The sequence below is a fragment of the Phoenix dactylifera genome, chromosome 7, assembly GCF_009389715.1.
Source record: "Phoenix dactylifera cultivar Barhee BC4 chromosome 7, palm_55x_up_171113_PBpolish2nd_filt_p, whole genome shotgun sequence".
NCBI lineage: Eukaryota > Viridiplantae > Streptophyta > Magnoliopsida > Arecales > Arecaceae > Phoenix > Phoenix dactylifera.
In genome coordinates, this window is record NC_052398.1 from 6,097,496 (window position 1) to 6,117,830 (window position 20,335).

Genomic DNA, 20,335 nt, shown 5'->3' on the forward strand with positions numbered 1-20,335 from the left:
TAGAGCTGCTGAAGACCATATATACCTAGTGACCCCACCATAAAAGGAACAACGACAGTCTTCACCGTTGATGGAGGAGTTCAGCGAACCTTGTGAAAAAGCGATGGCAATATATTGGACAGCAGGAGGAGGAGGGAGGAAGAAACATGTCGGGGTCGTTCTTCTTTTTATCATTTCTTTGCCATCTCGGTGAAGCTTCAATTGGTTTGGTCGTATTATACCTAAACCCAAAAACATCTATCTAAAAAAACAAATATTGGATCAGGTTTGGATAGAGATTGGATATTAACATAGTATTTTGCTATAGTTTTAAAACTATTTCTAAATTTATTTAGTACACCTAAAATACTACTTTATGAACTATGTACTATGAAAAAGAATAATAATATAGAAAAATATAATAAATTATAGAGTATATTACTGAGATTAGGAATAAATTGCACTACCACTAAATAGTATGAAAAACCTGTGCTTATCCATTTAAGATTTATTTTTATGCAATACTTCAACCCATAACTTAATAGAATATTAGTCAAACAGTTAACTTTTAATGAGACCCAAATGTCATGTCTGAATTTTTTTTAAAAATAACCAAAATAATCTTATAAAAATTTCTCTGAAGTTTATGTTTATTACACTCACACTCAATATTTTGTAAAACCTATACTAGCACCCATTTAAATTGACAACGTTAATGAAACTATTTATCTATTGTAAAAAGTTAAAAATATCTCTATAAAAAAAAATAAGGTGCCTCTTTTACTTTCCCGATTCTCGGAACTCTTCAAAGTATTATATCTTCAAGAGTCTTCTTCTCTTCGAGATTAAGTGGCTAGGGGTACTTTTCCATTTTGCCATCCCACCACGAGCATTTTTTTCCAACGAGCGACCAACAACGAGCTTCCTTCCCAACTGACATCTGACGACGAGCATTCTTTTCGACCAGCATCTGTTCTTTCTGATCAAGTTTTGTTCTTGCTTTTTCACCCACCACATCATTGAGATTGGGGATGCCGATGTATCATTAGCTGATTTTGAGTTCTACTTGTCCAATACTGTAGACATTATTTCTTAACATTGTCATGGTGAATGAGAATTCCTATATCTATATATAGAGCTATAATAGCTCTGACAGCCTATCATCTAAAGAATCCAAATTAGTACGTGTGTGAGAACTCTTCCTTTTGGAGGGTGCATCGGTTGCGATTCTATAGCCTGATTTGGATCATAGACAGGCTGGCTTAAACGATAAAACTCATAATGTTAGTTTTCTGCAATAAAAATTTTTAGAGACATAGTCTTCTATGAGAGATCTAGATTGCTTTTTCTTTAGCACATGGCTCTTTTTTTTTGATAATTCATCAAGATCAAGCTCATATCCATGGCGCCTCACGGCTATTCTCCTTCTTAGGTGGATGTTATATCACTTAAGGTTAGTTTGGTTATTTTTTAAATTTTTTCTGATGTGGTGTTTAGGTCTTATTAAAGTTAATGGTTTGGCTAACATTCTGTTAAGTTATGGATTAAAATTTTGGATAAAAATAAATTTTATGGGAATAAATGTAGATTTTTCAAATTATTGGATGTAAGTATAATTTATCCCTAATCTTATGGGACTTTTGTAATTTAATCATCATTCAGGGATAATTTTGACTTTTTATATGAGAAAACAGAGTCAGCAATACCGTTAATTTAACTTGATATAAATGCAGATTTTACAAACTAATGGTTATACGTATAATAAACGTAAACCTCAAAATATTTATAATTTACTCTAAATTATATTTAGGAAAAAAACATCTATTTAGCTGTTACTTTCTGCCATCTAAGACTTTATGCAAACAAAAGATGTGAAAAAGAAAAAAAAATTCAACCATAATTTTACTCAACATAAATATTAAATCATGCAAGATTAGAAAACTTATACTTAATAACAACAACTAGCTATAACTATATAAAACAATGATCAGAATGTAATGTATTCATATGCTCTCTACTTATGTACCAAGAAAAAAAAACTCTCTACTTAATTTTTTTAATTAAAAATATACATATATGTATGTGAATATATATCTTATATAATAATCTGGTCGAAATTTTAGCTCTTGGGTATGGATATGCATAAATCCAATTATAATTTTAAGATCCAACAATCCATTAATTCTTTGGATTTATTTTTATATTCTAATGATATATTTCGCGTTGACAGCATATCAGCTTATGATCTTCCAGTGACATCCCTACGACCAACGTAATTAATTTATCCTTGATTCCTAGTCGTGATTAGGGTCTCATTTTAAGGTCTCTGAGGTGGGCTTTTGAAGGCTTTCCGACCTCGTAACACCTGGACTCGGCCCGGCAGGTTATTATATTTATGACGCTATCGCTCGCATTCTTCGGCAGAGGCTTGATTCCTTTGAGCCATGGCCGAAAACCAAGCGAAGCAGGTGAGCGGAATCACCCACGAAAAACGTCTCTCGCCTCTCCTCTCTCGATCAGAAATTCTTTTTTCGATTAATTTCTAGGAGGAATGGAGATCGATCTAGTTTTTTTTTATTTTTTTTAACCCTTTTCTTTCCCCTCTTCCTTGTTGTTCCAGATCCTCGAGCAGCAAGTGCTGACGGTGGCCAAGGCGGTGGAGGACAAGCTCAATGAGGAGATCGAGGCACTGGACAGGCTTGACCTTGACGACATCGAGGTCCTCCGGGAGCGCAGGCGCCAGCAGCTCAAGAAGATGGCCGAGAGGCGGAGCAAGTGGATCTCCCTCGGCCACGGTGAGTACTCCGAGATCGCCGAGAAGGAGTTCTTCGCCGCCGTCAAGGCCAGCGACCGCGTCGTCTGCCACTTCTACCGCGAGAATTGGCCTTGCAAGGTACGTGGGCCCCTTGCCCTGATTCTTCCATTTGTTCAAGAACGGATTTTTTTTTTCCCTTTCCTATCATCCTCTCTCTCTGGACCGGCAATGTGAGGAATTAATTATTAAAGGAGGAAAATTGGATTTTTTTTGGAGGTGGTGATCTGAGATCTTAGGGAAGGTTTCGATTTGTGTGTCCTCATTTACATCATGGGTTTGCAAAGAAATTTTTCTTTTGGAGCAAATTAACATGTGAAGTGGTTCTTCTTGGCTTTAGGACGGTGACCTGACTGAAAAAATAAGGGGTAAATTGTTATATTTTTAAGTCATGGTGATGGCTGAATTAAGGGGAAGATGTGGATCTGTGCATATGTTCGAGACTGAAACAACTCCATCACAAAACATCATAGGGTCAAGCCTTAGTTAATGTTGATCTGATAAACCTCAATACTAATATCTAAGAATTCCATTTAATTTCCTTTAGTGACAATAGACTCGAAAGCATGGTTTACTGTACCACCCCATAACCAGATGGTAAGCGGTTCAGTATCAATATCTGGTACAAGTGGCGTATCCACACTCAAAAAGATTTCATATCATACCGTACCGGCATACTGCTAGTGCGGCAATTGATGGTGAACCTTGCTTAGAAGAGGAATGGACAGGTTAATTTATGCTAACTTCTAGGTTTCCATCACTGGTGAAGATGTTGTTACTAATAATGGATGCTATGTGACTAATTCAAATCATACTAGACTATGTGACTAACTGGATTACATACTCAGTAATTTTTTGCTATAACGATCTTCCTGCTTGCATGTGGGGGCACCTGGAAGGAGAACATATGCCTTATTAAAACTTCATTTGCAATCTTATTAATGTATGGTTAACTAAAACTTAAGTGAAACTGCTCTAGGAATGGAAGTCCTGATCTTATAAAGCTACATAATTATCCAGACCCAGTAACTTCATGGTATTAGACACCTATTAAGGTTGGCATTGCGTTTTCTTGCTTTTGCTCTTTTTCCCTCAAAGCATCTTATTTAGTGCACTCTTTTCCGGTCCTAACAAATTTATGAGTTTTTTTTTTGAAGAATAGTTCACTACAATAATGAATAAGCCTTTGAAATATTGCTACATCTATAGATCTTGTCATTTTTACTAATTGATGTTTTAATTGTCATATTTTATGTTTCTTGCATTGCATTTTGTCTTTAATACTGGCCTTTTGATGTTATTAATGGAGAGACTGCAGCAGCTGACTTTTTTTTTTTTTTGGTCAAAAATAGGAGGGGAGGGGGAGGGACCAGCCCACCCACGTAGCAGCCCCATTACTGAGCCCCCCTTCCACTAGGGAATGTTCGATACAGGTCGCAGGTTTCGCGTGCCTTCCCCGACCCGTGGGCTCACCCCACTGGGTTCACCGCCTCACGTGTGGGTACGTCACCCCAGTGCCACCTTGGTACAAGTGGAAGGAAAGCATAACCGCCAACAAGCCAGCCGAGCGTGGGGCATCCGGTCCCCTAATTTAATCGACGCCCGTGCGTTTCGAACCCAGGCAACTTGGGCGGAATTATCGCCCCCTTACCACCAGGCTACTACCTTGGTGGCAAAGCAGCAGCTGACTTTCAGCATTACAAATTTTTTTTTTTTAATAAAATCAATGAGGATATGGGTTTTAGGCAGGTGGATATGTGATGGGAAAACGGGGCTTTGTTGATTGGCTCAAGCATGTTTTGGAATTTTTAACAGATTTTTGGTAAATATTTTGGATTTTATGATTGGAGAGAAATGGATCTAGTGTTTGCAGGTTTCGCAGAGGAAAAATTAAAGGAGGTACAAGTTGTTGTTAATACATTGGAAAGGGAGGGGGTTTGTTATGTAATGTTTAGGGGGTTAAAGTATGATATGCAGTTGAAATTATGATCAAGTTTGTGATTTATCTAACATGAAAAGCTGGTGGAGGATGATAGACTGGTAGAAGGAGAATGAGAAGAGGAGATTGAAACAAGAAAGACAGGAGAGAGAAAAACAGAACATGGGAAGGATGAGAGGAGGGTTACCAGATGTGAGGAAAGAAAGAAGAGATAGAAAAGAGAATAGAGGAAAGATGGGGATGAGAATTTTGAAAGAATAGGCTGGGGGTAAAACAAGCCAAGGAATGGACTTACCTATCTGTGGTATAGGAAAAGAGAAGAAAGAACGGTAGGAAGAAAACTATGGGAGGAATATGCCTTTGATGAAGTCAAATTAATTCTCATTCAACATGCGATGTTAGAATTGCAAAAAATTGTTCTACATTTGACGACCATGCAACTGCTTGGGGGCGGAGTGAACAGTTAGTAAGGGAAGATAAGGTCCTTCTCATTCTTCTAAGTGTTCCCTTTTGGGTTCTCTTGATTCATGTAAAAAAAAAAATGGTTAACTATTCCGCCTTGCATATGCTTGGTTTATTAGATATATGAATTTCACATGATCATAGTATAATGACAACTTGAGTGACGAACTTTTTCATCCCAAGAATCTTCATTTGCATCACACGATAGTTTTGTTTAATTTACTTTGTACAGGTGGCAAATTAAACTCCAAAATATTTTTTTGTGTCTATTGGTTGATGCTCCATGATCATCACAGACGTACAGACTAGGGAGACTGCCACCGTTCATGTGATGGTATTTGTGCATATCCTGATAGAACCTAATTCTTCTGTGTTCTTCCATAAATTCAGAAAGAACATAATGTGATGGCTTGTCTTTTATCAAATGAGTTTATTTTCGGCTTCTCTTATAGCTTTATAAAAGCTTAAATATATATGCATTCAAGTCTTGTTTAGATGAACAGAAAGTTAGCTTCAACCTTTTGTAAGATAGATTTGGCCGGACAACTATCTTGGAGTTTGGATCGTCTCGAGTTTGTGTTTGAAGGAAAAAAAGTCCAATTCCATCACCTAGTGTCCACGTATCACTGAACGGCAGGTGATTGAACACGTTGCCCGCACGAAAGGCAGATGATGTGTGATTGAACTAGATCTTTCCAGAAACTGGAGAGGATCTGAACTCACCATCTACTTCAAAATGTTCATCATCTTACATGCTTGAAACTGCCTTTTGCTCTAGTGGAATAAATTGTTGTCAAAATATAAAAGATCATGGCATATATATGGAATGTAATATTCGAGGAGCAGAGTATCATGTTTAATTGTTTTCTAGCAATCATGGAACTTAGTGAGTTTAAAATGAAAAAGGGAGAACAGAAAATGTAATGAGAGACTATTGTATGATGTTCCTCTCTCTCTCTCTCTCTCTCTCTCTTTTTGAGAGAGAGAGAGAATGATGGAGGGAGACCCACCCACACTAGCCTCAAATGTTTGGCGATGCACCACCCAAAAATCGAACCTAGAATCTCTATTTGTTAAGCTGTGGGGTGAAACAGTAGGACAAGCCCCTGTTAGCTATGTTATGATGCTTTCTCACAAAGATTTTTTATCAGAATAAATTCATGATCAGCTCTTTCTTAAATTTAATGTGTTTTATACCAACTTTTTTTCTGTTCAATCTTTTTATTTTTCTAAGTTTCACAACTTTTATGCATCCAATAATATGTAAGAATTGCAAGATTTGATCTGCTATTAAGTAGTGATAAGGGTTTTTTTTTTTTTTTGTGTGTGTGTAGGTCAGTGAAGTGCTCTTTAATTTTACCAATCTTTGCCACAATGAAATGTACCAAACATGGTATTAATGTAAAACAAGAACAATGTATTCGAGAGAACTTCAAAGGATTGGTTAGGTCTCATGTGCTGATCTGGGCATGCAGATCACCCCCTGCGACTCCTCTCATCACCATGTTAAAATGCACACAACGGGGACTCATGCTGACCCATATATGGGAGGCTAGTACAAATATAGACTGCATCCAAATTTGACAAGATATGCTAGTTTCCTGTTTTCCTTCTTGTACATATTGAGTTAGTAATTCAAATGAGTGATATACTATGTTTGGGTTTGTTCATTGAACCTATGCTGTTCTTTGAGAGAGTGTCATTGGTATTCTTATGCAGGTGATGGACAAGCACTTGAACATTCTTGCAAAGCAACATCTAGAAGCACGCTTTCTGAAAATTCATGCTGAAAAGAGCCCCTTCTTGACTGAGAAGCTCAGGATTACTGTACTACCCACTCTTGCTCTCGTAAAGGATGCCAAAGTCGAGGACTATGTGGTGAGTATGAGAAGATTTTCAATGCGTCTCATTGTTTTTACACGCATTTTATATTTGATCCGACAATTCATTTCAGGTTGGATTTGATGAGCTTGGGGGCACTGATGAATTCAGTACAGAAGAGCTGGAGGAGAGGCTTGCTAAGTCCCAAGTCATCTTCTTTGAGGGGGAAGCATCATCACATCCAATCAACCCGAGCACAACCAAAAGAAGTGTCAGGCAATCAGAAACATCTAATTTATCTGATTCTGATTAGTGCGGTCTTCACTTCACTAAATGGCGCTGAGAGGCTTAGATGATGGTGGGAGCTTCCGGGCTATCGTAAGAGAAATAGCAAATTTGACTGCCAGTTGATGAGAAATTTCCCTATCCATATCCACTGTATCACTTATGTGGCATCATATGGATTATGCATCCTGTTGTTTGCATCCTAAGCAAATCCTTGGAACTGGTCAGGGGGAAGGCTTTTGATTCTAGATTAAATGAGAGAAATATCTATTTGTGTGCTAATTCTCAGCATCATAGAAGTGCAATCTGTTTTGTACTTCTAGACATGAAACTACTATATATCTTATGGTGCAATGAAATACTAGGATATTTTGCTTGCTCGATCATTCAGTATTGCTTGTCTTGTTGCAGTTAGGCAAAGGGGTCAGGCCTGGTCTGTCCCAGCTTTGAGGTTACGTTATATTGCTAATATTTTATATGTAGGATCTAAAGAGTGCTTCATATATAGGACCAACAGCATTGAGGTGGTATGGGCATAGGTGAGGCTTTCGGTGGTGCGTTTGTTGGTCTTTGACAAGAAGCCCTTTGCCAAAATGGACCAATCCCGCTGGATTCGTGGGATTGGGAACGCCTAATTAGGCCCGGCCCAAGCCAACCGAATCCCTCAGCCCAGAACTTGCAAAATAAGAAAAAGGAAAAAGAAAAGATTTACCGATGGTGTTTTCTTTCTTCTTTTCCCCCTTTTTCCCGTTATTTTTGGGGCCCATCAGCGCAGGAAATCCTGGTTTAATTTCCTATGGATAATGAAATGTATAGTTTGATTTCAGACATTTATTTTATAGCCCTTTGTTAGCAACATACTTTCTAGGAACGTAAATTGTCATATATATCTGGCCTACCATGTTGCATTCATTATTCTTCTTGATGCATCTCTTATCTCACGAAACTCCAAATTCAAGGGGATTAAAACTAATTAACATTCAAACATCTCCCAATCCAGAGGGATCGAAGGGTCTTGTGGTCTTTCTGGAGCTTGGTAACTCTGTGTTCGGTGGGGTTGCTTAGATTTAGTTTTTCGAGGGTAACGATGGGGGAGTGTTCGCCTTTCATAAACTCATCAAATTTCTATTGCATCATGACCAATTCAAACACAAAATTGCTTGATTACATCCAGGGGCATCCGATCCACCACATTTCATACTATTCTCTCGCACGATATATTTCTGAAGTTGTCGTTTTAATCAACCAGGAGCTTCTAGTATAACATAAATTTATAAAATTTCTTGAACCATAAAATGAGAAATTACTGCTGCTAATAGAATCTCATAAGTGTATAATTTTTTCACCCTATCAACCGATACTTTTTTAAAGTTTTGTATTACCTTTTAACAACCAAGCACCTGTACACTAAAATGTAGAATCCTGAATTATAAAGAGAACAAGATTGAGATCTCAAACATGGAAGCACAAACTAGGATGCAAAGTAAATTAAGGTGCCCGGTCAAACAGTTGGTAAAGTCTCTTGTGTTAATAAAAAGACATGGATTTGATCCTATTCTATTCCTTTTGTTTCAGCTAGGCTTCTACCAATCACAGTTTTATAAAAAGAAAAGAGCTAATAGATTCTTTTTTATCAGGCCATCAATATAAAAATGAGGTGGACTTGATTGTTTGCACCGATCTTAGAATGAATTGAGTATTCGAAACCTATGAATCCATGAGCTCTGGATCCCACTAACCCTTGTTACAAATAGGGAACAAGGTGAGGGTGCCCAGTACTCGCCTTAGAAATTTTATAAAACCAGACAATTTAAAGTAATTCATCGGTTTGCAGTGGAACCAGTTGTCTATGAATTAATTTTGCAACACAGAAGGCGTATTATTATATAAGTATGTTTTTGATATAGCATGTTGTGTTTAGTTTAATTAACTAAATGAGATGCTATTTTTCTAAAAAAAAAATTGAAAAATCCAGAGACTGCTATTTAAGTGTTCTGCTGAATTTGACCGTTAGCATAACAGGCAAAGAAGATAACGAAGAGATGTCCAGGTCTCGCGAGTTCGCATGGCTCATGATTCGCAGTAGAGAGAAGATCCGGAAACGACAGGGAGAAAGATTGGAGCGGACAGAGCCGTGTGTTTGTTTGCATTGGGGAACAAAAGGAAAGCAAGAAGGAAAGGGTTGGATTCGAAAGAAAGAAGAAAAAGTTGGATTTGATTTGAGAGGAGTGGAAAGTTCTGCTGCCACTTGGGTGCCCACCAAGTGGGGCCTTAGTGGTAGGTCATATCTCTCTCTAGTAAAGGTAGATATAAGTATATAAATATAGATATATACATATAAATGAACATATATTTATATAGATTCTTATGGATGCTATTTTTTTTGAAGAGTTCAAAATTTTGAAGTGATAATACAATTATATAGAATGGGATATAGCCTATTGATTTTACCCCTCCATAGGATATTATGAGTTCATATCTTATGGTGTTATTTGACTTAAAATTCTAATAGCTGGTTTTCTAAGCCTTGTTCCAAATAAAAAAATAAAAAATCAAGAACTAACAAAAATATCATTTGTAAATTACCTGTTTAGAAAAGTTAAGCCCATCCTGAAGTGGGCAAAATTTGGTGGCTGATCTAGTTAGCTCTTTTAGGTTCCCTCATCCTATTTTGGTAATATTAGAGTAGGGCAATAATAGCAGATTTTTTCTTTGAATTATTAAAAAAAATATGAATTGTTCATAAATTTTTCATCGGCTTGATTATTTGATTTCTGAATAATTAAATTGTTCATGAATTATTTTAATAGTTCATCAATTTTATGAAAACTTCATAAATTGTTGATGACTTTTGGTAGGCCCATCTTAGGGCTTTTGAAGATCTAGTGCTGTCATGATAATCGCTAACACATTAAAAGCTAAAGGGCCCATCTTAGGGACTCACCTCATATCATCATTCATGGCGTGCACTAGTTCTTGTAATAATTTTTTGTACTTAATGATCTTAAATTTTAACCACTATATTGAATCATCATTGCTTTTTACTGCAATATATGTAACACTGTCCCTACATTGGAAGTGTTCGTCGAAACACCGAGTAGAAGACAAAATTCCACTCTGCTCGACATTGTCGACTTTCTTCCCTCCCAGGATTGTTGGCATTTGTTTGTTTTCTTGCACCTTCATCATATCTTTCTCTTTCTCCCATCCTCCGGTTGCCTCTAGTGTTCACTTTTACGGCTCATTTTGGTTCCCAAAAAAAAGAAAAAAAAATATCTCATATTTAATTATTTTTTTATAAAAATAAATTTTTATATTTTATAAAAAAATTTATATAGCACAGAAAAATCCAACTCCAACCGAGTAAGAATTGAAATAATTTTTATTTTCAAAATTACTCTTAAACTTTTAGATAGAATATGATAAGATTTTTTTTTTTTGTTAATGATAAAGGAAGTATTTTACATAATTTTTTCATCAAAGCAAATGTTCAGCTAAACATAAGCCATTTGAAATATGCCACTTTTCATGATCAATCAAATATGCAAAAATTATTTTTTTGCTATTATATATTTAGGCATCAGCTTCTTAAAACAAATATTTCAGTGAAGAAAATTTTTTTTCTACAAACCAAATGAGTTCTTAATTGATCCTTGTCTTATTTCCATCTCTCGGGATAATGTAGGTAGGAGAAAGCTACATCACGATCCAAGACCAAGGGGGCCGCAGTCACATGGGACGGCTGTAATTTGGCTTGTGACATTCGTTTCAATCTATTGATCAACAATGTTGTGCGCGTTGGCCGTGTCGCCATTTTTTGAATAGTCTTTCACCTTTGTCTTTTCTTTTGTTCCATATCACTAACAAGTAGGTCCAATACGTGCAATGCACTGGGATCCATCAGCTGCATCCCAAAGTTAACAAGAATTTTTTCTATAACTTGGAGATAAAGTAGCTTTTAGTAGCCTAAAAAGAGTAGATGTCGGTCGCAGACTTAAAGTTCGAATTCCATCTTAGCTAGAAGTTTGGGGAGTCCGAAAAATTTTGAAAAATTATCCTTCTCTTTATTTAACCATTCATCCTCTGGAGATGCAACCAAGCTGAGTTTGATTAAGCTCGAGTCTAGTCAATTTTTCATTTAAAAATTAATTTCGAGCCCAATTTTAGCTTATTTGTTATTCGATCAAAGCCTACTTCGTACCCACCCATAACAAAAACTGAACCCCACCAGAGATAAATCATAGCGCCTATACATGGTTGCTTGGATCAATCAAATTTTTCTACTTGTATTAGCCGTTAGGTCACTTAGACACGCTAATAATCTATTGCACAACAAAACTGAGTTGTTTAAGTTTCAAAACATTTGATACCTCAAGCAATATTAGCATATCGAAGGTTAGCTTTATATTAGATTATTAATTATTTGATTTGATTCAGTCAAATTAGCTATCAGTTAATGAAGGTGCCAATGCAGTGTGAAAGGAGGGAAAGGAAGGAAGTTGGGAAAGGGAAAAGGGAATGAATGGAATCCCATGAATTGCAGTTGGGAGTAGGGCCTGCCTTTTCTTTTTGTTTTGATATCTCCCTGAGCTCGTGTTGTCTAATAATGACTCCAATCTTCTTAGACTGCTGTAGGATTGCTGTCTTTTAAACCACTCCTAATGCATTATTTAGTGGTATCTATGCTTGGAAAAATGATTTGGGTTGGCTTAGCCTTCACGGCAGTGATATCTGGTCCATTTCAAACATACAAATCTAGTTGAGAGAAAAAGTGAAAGATCTCCATCCCGTAGCTTATTTTAAGCCTATGCTATCGCCGAACTTTAGTCATGATGATATACTTAAAGAGATTCAATGTGATGGGGAAAATCTCACTTAAGCAGCGGGAATTTGTTCGAGTGTGTATTGAATGTGTATATCACGTACAACAATGATTACAAGAGGAAAATAAGGAGAAGATTATAGCAACAATTCAAATTCAAAATTTGGTTAATTACTCCTTGCCATCTAAAATCAAAGAATCAAGTCGTAAACGAGTAGGGACTTGTAGCAGTACTCAAACTAATCACTAATTGTATCATTTTCTAGAGTTTCATCATCTTCGCCTATTTGCTAAAAGTGCTTATGACTTTATTTTATGCCCACAAGATGGATAGATGGTTCCTTTTTTCCACTTCTATCGATTCCTATCAAAAATTATCTTGGATTAAAATTTAGAGCTTGATCTATTTTTGCAGTCAAATCAACTCATCCACAAGTTTTTACCAACCAATTTGGTGAAAACAAGATAGTATTATTAACTTATGGTCGACTTAGCTGTCAATACATATTAGATGCCATTTTTTGGTTTACAAGTGCAATATAGAACATGCCGGTGCTTATATTGCTGATCATTTAATGGAAAATGATTGAATTTTATTATCAATTCAAATGGTTAACTATAATGTCTCAATTGCAATATAGAATTACCATGTTGTCTGATATATGTCTGTTTGTTTGTCTGTCTGTCTATATGTCTATATGTATATATTATGCAGGATATAATTTCTTCCCTTCAAGGGTGGCATGATTCATGGAGGGCAACCGGCCTTGCTTTATTTAATGGCCTCAGTGTGCTAGAAGGCAATATTTTCAAACACCCTGCACCATAGGGTTTGCAGCTTAGCATAAAGGCATCATGGGGATTGCTTTAGATTTTCTGGCTGTTAGTAGTGATAACATGCACCCCACCTATGGTGGGAGTCAGTCCCCAGCCCTTGCCCATGTTGGCAATAATAGGTAATTATTACACATAACAGCTGAGGACAAAGGATTTAAGTCGATTTGTAGGCAAAGTCTTCGGTTTAAGCCAATATCTCAAACTCAAATGAAATGTGAGAAAGAAAAACTGAAGATGTTCACGATCCGAAATCCAACTATATATGCTGGCTTCAACAAGTACATCACGTAATACAAATCCAATTCTCAAATACTTTGTTGGCTGATGGAATCGTACATTAAATTTTTTGATTGTTGCATATATTAAGTTAGAAATTAGTATAGAAACAGATGCACGCCTTCCCAAACACATGTGCAAGAAGTGATTGACAGGTGATATTTTTCATGCAGCTTCAAAGCTCATAAAGGGAAATCCGCGAGCATAATCCTTTTGATATTGCCTAAGAAGAAAAAAAAGGATTTAGGGTACCAACGGATAAATGCAGGCAAAATTGATAGGCTAATAACTATATCAAACGAAACCAAAAGCTAGTTAAAAATTAAACTTAACCCATGGCTCTGGATTTGAACACCCCCATGAGGGTGACTCTACCTTCATTAGCTACCTTATCTCAGCCGACAATCTGAAACTTCGCAAAACCCTCGTAAAGATTTATATACAAAGAACGAAAAATCCATTACTTAGAACGATGGCCATCCATTACTTAGGAATATTCAGAAATTGATGTCCGGCTATCGTTCTATTCAGATTGCTCATGTATATCGAGAAGCGAATAGAATTATTGAATGGGTTGCCTTTTTTATTGCTCATTATTCGGAAAAGATCTTGTGGACAGGGTCTGACTCTATCTCTATACTCATGTATCATCTTTCTTCACTTGACTCTCTGGTAGTACTTAAAAAAAAAAAAGATAATCTTTTATAAGTTGTATTCGAAAATATGAAAAAGATATTTTTATGCCAGCAATCCATTTTTGTTGATGCTTGTAAGCTCTTAAGTATTGGAGTCATATTTGCATTATAGTCTGAAGAAAAAAAAACAAAATAAGGGTCCAATATTTTTATCTTTTTTAAACAAGTAAAAACTAATATAAACAAATCAAAATTTCTATCATGTTTTTCTTTGCATACAAACAGAATTTCTATAATTGCATATACGTGTCTTAGATGTGAATCCATCACTAGTATACATGGATTGACTAAACTAAATATATAAATCCATTTAAGAATAGAGTCGTGAGTAAATTATCCTCTTCTCTAAAATCCGATAATTATTTTGTTCCTGACTTCATATTATCACCAACTTGCACCACAAGAGGTGCCAGATAACTAGCTGTCGTTTTCAACCTGTCCATCTTAATTAAGATGCTTCTCTTTCAAACCATCAATGTCACAATTGGATTTGCTCAAGTAAGAACTCAAGCTCTCATCACACACACACACACACACTAAAAAAAAATCTCAGATTTGGAAAAGAACGTGCCCACCTTAATGACCACGTCTCGCAGGAGCATCTTAGCTGAATCCAATGCGGTAGAAAAAAATGTTTGAAATAACATCGAGACAATAAAATTTCCAATAAAATAATGTTCTAAAAAACTTATATGTAATTATTCTCAAAATTACGAATTATATGAGCGCTAAGCCATCTCATCCCCAGGACCTATTGGTAGTTATGATTCTCCCCTGACACTTAACTGCCGAAGAAAGGCGAGAATCTAGTTATAAAAAAAAAAAAGATCCAACTATATTTACATATATACCCTTAACAAATGTGACAATGACCACTAATTCTCTAGTGTCCATCTATGGCAATGGCCACCGTCCCCGGCAGGCAGTTGCCAGCGCCGCTCCTCCGTGTCTGCCCGCCCTTCACCGCCGAGAGCCTGACGGCCGCCATTCCTTCATCGGCCTTCAAATTACCCTTCAATTGCTCCATGCTAGGGACCAACACCCTCTCCACCCACTCCCCGAATCCGCCGCAGCCGGTTGCTCCGGCGAGCCAAAGTCTCCCGACGATCCAATCGAGTGTGTCCTCGTCCATCCGTATCGACCGCCCACCGCCCATGACTCTGGCAAATTTGGCCGATATGGACTCCGAGACCTTCCTCCGCAGCGGGCCGAAGTCCACAGGCTTGAAGACGACCGCTTCATCCACCAACTCCATCAGCTCAGAGGCTGCCGATGAGGTCGAACACTTGATCGCCAACCTTCTCTTCTCGAGCTCGTGCTCCACAGTGAGGTCACTGGAGTTCCTTGAGCCTTCCTCGACATCATCATCCACCCCCGCCGCCAAATTTAAATCAAGTGATAGGCCCGCGCCACCCGACATCTCCTTTCTTGGCTTCACAGCTCGATCATCATCCCATCGCCAATCTGCTCGACGCTTGCCGGGACTGTCCTCAATTGAAAGCTCCAGTTGCCACCACCCACAATTGGCTGAATCCAATATTTTCTGCTCGCACTGTACAATGGAATCAGTGGTGGCCCTGAGCTCCTCCGGCAACCAATCAGCAGTAAGGATAAATACGACGCTCCCCAAGCTGACCTCCCGGCCGTAGGAGTCTGGCAGCCGGCCCCTTTCGATCGCACGCTTGATGCTCCCCTGTACGAGCCCATCTGCTCGATCGATGTCCTGAAGCACAACCACCGAAAACGGGTTCCGACGGACGGCCTCTACCACCCGGTCCAGAGAGGTTCTCCCTCGGAAATTAGTATTGGACTCCCCATCATTGCCATCCGTTCGTGGGATGCCACCAAAGTTTACAGTCACCGGGCCAGTGCCAAACACCAGCTCGGACAGGGTGGTCGCCATCTTCGTCTTCCCGACCTTATCAGGGCCAATGAACAGAAGCCAAGTGTCGTTCTTTGGCCCGAAGCTCCGCCGCTTCCCATTGCCGGACTTGCACTGCATCACCGCAGTGGCTACGGTGGAGGCTGCCTCTGGCTGCCAGCTGACCTTCTCGGCGAGTCCCTTGGAGAGCCTCTTGAAGGAGTCTGTCTCGGAAATGCCGGCAATTTTAGCTCTCTGTTGCTCCGAGAATCCATCCTGCATGCACCCAGCTAGGTCCTCCATGCGCTCTTTATGAGTTTTTTCCAGGGAATTGTCCTTAGAGGCCTTTGAATGCCCGAGAACAAGATCGGTCTTCACTGGGCTTCCTGAAGCCTGCTCCGGCGGCGGGGCCGGTATAATGTTATGAGCAAGTGTTAATTTGGGTTCAAATGGTGGGCGAGGATCGACCATGCTCGAATTGCCCAAGAGGGGCATCGAGAGGGCTGGAGCTAGAGGCCTTTCAAAGCTGAGGAGCATCGGTTGGAATTTTGGGTGTAGGCGGGAGCATGCGTCGCGCCACTTCTTCAGCAGCTCTTCTGCGCTCGGCTTCCGCACCGGCTCTTGTTCCTTCGACTGCAGAAGAGCACAACCACAGTTCAAAAGAATCAGCTTCAAGGACCAACATAGTTTCATTTCATAAATTGGATTAGGGGATGACGACGAGAGCATTCGGACCTGAAAATAATCAGCCGTGGAATCGGCGCAGTCTCCCTTGCTCAGCTTCGCAAGCTGGAGCCATTGAGGCAATGCCTCATGAGCTTCCGGCTTCGAAGACGATTTCTCGGACTCCTCTGCAGCAAGCTTGGCGACTTCACGCTCATAATTCTGCATGCATGGTGGGCAGAGGTTTGTCCATTGGGAAGGATCGGCACCTTCAGGTGGCTGTCTTAAAGGTACGGTCGTAGAGCCCATCGCCGTGAAAGCTTTCATCGGGGCTAGAGTCTCGACCGAGCTGCTAAGGATTCCATTGCCCCCAAGCCTGCAATTTACGTTAACCACAGTTCAGCTTCATTCATGGCAGCCATGTTTGCTCCAAAGTTCATATCTCAAATGAAACCAATGAATCTATCAGCATTATAGGTACAAAGCTAAACGAACCGATGAGGTGAAACCATTAAACGTAAGCTCTCAGCTAAGATCAGAGTACTATCAGATGGGCGGAGCGAAAAACCTGTCCCTTGCTCACTGCTTCAAAATTGCCATATAAAGACCCAACATCAAACAAGTTCCCAAATGGCACAAGATCCATTCCCTCCCTCTGTTATTATTGGTTGCAACTTATGATTAATAAACAATAGCAGCATAAGAAAGAGCGACCAACTCCATCAGAGAAACTAGCTAGTACTGTTGGGTCCAAAAATAGAAACTATGGAGCCAAGGCAATAAGAAAGGGATGCAGCCCAGGGGCTTGCATTAAAACTGCTGAAGAAGAATAGAAATCGCACCTCGGGAAAATACTGGGGAGCGGCGACCTCGGGGCGATCGGCACAGCCTGCAGATCCCAGTCGTTCTCCATCGTCGGGTGGTAGACTTGGCACCGGAGGTAGGTGGCGCACGTCGCCGTCCCGACGAGCCACAGCCGGCCACATTCGCCGAAGCTCTTCAAAAGCCTCGCCATCTCCACCACCACCGCCCGGCCCACCTCCGAGATGATCGCCTGTGGCTGAGCTGGTGCTGGACCCAAAGAAGCGCCGAGGCCGGCAGGGCTCTCCACCAGCCATTTAAGGTCCCCGAGATTGAGGACGATGCCGTGGCCGCCGCCGATCCGGGCCTCGATCGAGCTGCCCAATTCTCTGATCCTGGATGGTATTTGGGGCCGGTCGAATTCGTTCTCCAAGGATATGACTTGGGCGGCGCGGAGGGGTGGCGGGGGGTGGCCGGACTCGATCCGCTGCAGGACTTCTCGCATGACGGCGTCCGGGTCGGAGTCGCCGACGAGGACCGGGTTTCTCTTCTTGGATCTCATCAGAATGTCCATCACCCGGGTCACCTGCTCTATCCGGTGCGGGTCTGCGCCGCCATCGGCGGCGGCGGCGGTGTTGGCTTGATGCTGGTGGAGGCGGGGGTTGATGTAGAGGTTCCGCGGGGGGGCGCGGGGGGCTAAATTGATGCCGAGAGCAGGGGAGGCGGAACTGGGGGCGGAAGCGGCGGTGGCGGCGGAGGAGGTGGAGGAGGCGAGAGACTGCTCGATGGTGGCCTTGACAGCGGTGCTGGAAAAGCTGGCCTCGCGCATGACGCGACTGACGGAGGGGTCGTCGAGGATGGAGATGACGAGCTGCTCCAGCTCGACCTTGACGGCGAGGAGGGGCTGCTGCTGCTGCTCCGGGCAGCCGCGGCGCTGGTTGGCCTGGGCGCGCTTGAGGGCGGCCATGAGAGCGTTGGAGATGGGGGGCTCGGCGACGCCGGAGGAGGAGGGGGAGGTGGAGGTGGTGGAATTAGTAGTGGGATTGGGGGGGTTGGAAGAAGAAGAAGAGGAGGTGGGGAGGCGGTCGAGGGCGACTGAAAAGCAGAGCTCGAGGGCGCGGCACTGGAGGGGGTGGGAGGAGTGGGGATGGGAGCGGATGCAGGCCTGGCGGAGAAGGCCGGAGGGGGCGGCGAGGAGGGTGGCGGCCACGTGGAGCGGGGTGGTTTGCCCGTGGTTCCTCCGCGCCGCCTCCTTAATCGATTGCGTCAGCACGCTCGCCGCCTCCGGCGTCAGCGTCTGCTGGATTGTGCTCAGTCCCGCCCTCATCCCGAATCTCTCTCCCCACCTTCTAATTCTAATCTAATGAATAAAAATCTCACCTTTCAAAGCTTATACACATTGGAAACCAAGAAAAAAGCGAACTTCTTATTTAGCCTCTGTTCTTCCTCTCGACAAAGAATCAGAAAGAAAACAATGACACAGAAGAGGAAGAGGGGAAGATGCGGAGAAGAAAGAGATATCCAGGAAAGGTAATAGAAAGCCAACAGGTCATCCTCTGCTTATTTGTTTTATACTGGGAAATTCCCACAAAAGGAGAAGATCAAATTGGAGGCACCACGTTACCAGCAGAAATGTGAAGGGAATTGTAAGAATTTTGGAGGCGAAGGGGATAAGAGAAACGAAGCAGATACAAGAAGGGTAAACGAAGAAATGGAGTGGTCTTCTTTTTATTCAATTGTACGGAGGTTAGAAGGAGGGGAAAGAGGGGAAGGGGAATAGGGGGGGACGAATAGAATCTTCTTTCCCTTATCTGTTCCTCTTTGTATTTTTCAAGGAAGAGAGAAACTGGTTTTTGCGGGGAGAGAGTGAGATACGAGGGATGAGTGGAGAAAGAGAGAGAGAAAGAGGAGGAGGAGAATAAGTTTGGGGGAAGGGGAGGATTTTTGGGACATGGAGTTGGCTTTCAACGGGACAAAAGCGCTCTCTCTCTCTCTCTCATATCCTTTTTCCTCTTTTCAGTTTTTTGTTTAATTTGATCTTTTAAGAGAGTTCTGTCTTCTTCTGCTTTGTTTATATCTAAAATGGTTGACATATTTATTAGTTTCTCTCACTTACTTTTTAGTTCCCTTTTTTTCCCGTCCTCCCTACTCCATGTCTTTCTTTCCATCCTTTCCGTCTCTCATCTTATCGATGGGTGTGCTGACCGACGATTGACCATACCTTTTCCCGGGACCGCGAACAGTCTCTCTCTCTCTCTTCTTTCTCTCCTCAATATCTCCTTTTTCACACGTCACTGTATGGTTATTATTTTACTCCAAACATATCTCTTCAGATCAGCCATGTAGCTTATCTTGCTATTTGCACTCTTCTTCTTCAAGCTGAAAATGACTTTGGCCTGTGGGCTACCAAGGGATAAGGTTTGGATCCTAGGAGTTGAGCCAACCGAGACTTTTCAAACTGAAATAGGTTAAGTAATTTAAAAGATCACATCTAGTTTGAATGACTCTTGCATTCCACACTTTTGGCAAGAACACTTATAAGTGGTCAATTAAGAATACAGATGTTTATGAATTTGAGTCTAACTAGATCCAAGATTCGTATCCAAATATTACAAATGTTTGACAAATGTGAAGCTAAGTTACTCATACACAATTCAAAAAGAATAATATATACCTTCCATAATATTTGTGCAATATATCAGTCCAGCCAGTAAATGGATTGAACTAAATTTAAATATCAAGATTGTTAATTTTCTCATACCTGGCGGACGACAAATCCAAGGAGTGGGAATATCAAACATTTTTTAATTAAAGATCTGATTTAATTTAAAATCAGTTAGAACTCTCTCTCTCCCCCCTACTTTTTATTTTTTTAAAATATAATATTTATTTCTTCACTCCTTTACATGTCCTTAAAGTCGGCCGAAACAAGGAAATCATCGTCATCATTATTCCCCACAGTAACGCCACCCACGATAACGCGCACGCACGCACGCTCTCCTTTCCCCCCTTCGCCTTCCCTTTTACGCGTTTCTCGAGCAGCTTTGTAAAGCGGGCGGTGGAGTTAAGCGACTCTCTTTTC

At 40.6% G+C, this 20,335-nt stretch overlaps 2 protein-coding genes across 2 annotated transcripts; one reads left to right on the plus strand and one right to left on the minus strand.

Annotated features, from left to right (window-relative positions):
- The first annotated feature begins 2,260 nt into the window (after window positions 1-2,260).
- LOC103707113 (thioredoxin domain-containing protein 9 homolog) lies at window positions 2,261-7,684 on the plus strand. The gene is made up of 4 exons (XM_008791481.3): window positions 2,261-2,447; window positions 2,600-2,872; window positions 6,912-7,070; window positions 7,147-7,684. The coding sequence occupies exons 1-4, from the start codon at window positions 2,424-2,426 to the stop codon at window positions 7,324-7,326; spliced, it is 636 nt and encodes a 211-aa protein (XP_008789703.1). The 5' UTR covers window positions 2,261-2,423; the 3' UTR covers window positions 7,327-7,684.
- Window positions 7,685-14,588: 6,904 nt separating this feature from the next.
- On the minus strand, window positions 14,589-19,204 carry LOC103707114 (protein SMAX1-like). The gene is made up of 3 exons (XM_017842770.3): window positions 17,295-19,204; window positions 16,525-16,828; window positions 14,589-16,422 (listed from the first exon to the last, which is right to left on the minus strand). Exons 1-3 carry the CDS (start codon window positions 18,578-18,580, stop codon window positions 14,812-14,814), a joined length of 3,201 nt encoding a protein of 1,066 aa, XP_017698259.2. The 5' UTR covers window positions 18,581-19,204; the 3' UTR covers window positions 14,589-14,811.
- Between the last annotated feature and the right edge of the window lie 1,131 nt (window positions 19,205-20,335).

Bases quoted from the DNA above. Each gene is read 5' to 3' on its own strand.
- LOC103707113 (XM_008791481.3), top strand. From the start codon at position 2,424: ATGGCCGAAAACCAAGCGAAGCAG. The intron at 2,873-6,911 runs GTACGTGGGCCC...ATTCTTATGCAG, and splicing joins GCGAGAATTGGCCTTGCAAG to GTGATGGACAAGCACTTGAA. The intron at 7,071-7,146 runs GTGAGTATGAGA...AATTCATTTCAG, and splicing joins CCAAAGTCGAGGACTATGTG to GTTGGATTTGATGAGCTTGG.
- LOC103707114 (XM_017842770.3), bottom strand. From the start codon at position 18,580: ATGAGGGCGGGACTGAGCACAATCCAGCAGACGCTGACGCCGGAGGCG. The intron at 16,829-17,294 runs GTGCGATTTCTA...CGTAAATTGCAG, and splicing joins CTCCCCAGTATTTTCCCGAG to GCTTGGGGGCAATGGAATCC. The intron at 16,423-16,524 runs GTCCGAATGCTC...GCTCTTCTGCAG, and splicing joins CCACGGCTGATTATTTTCAG to TCGAAGGAACAAGAGCCGGT.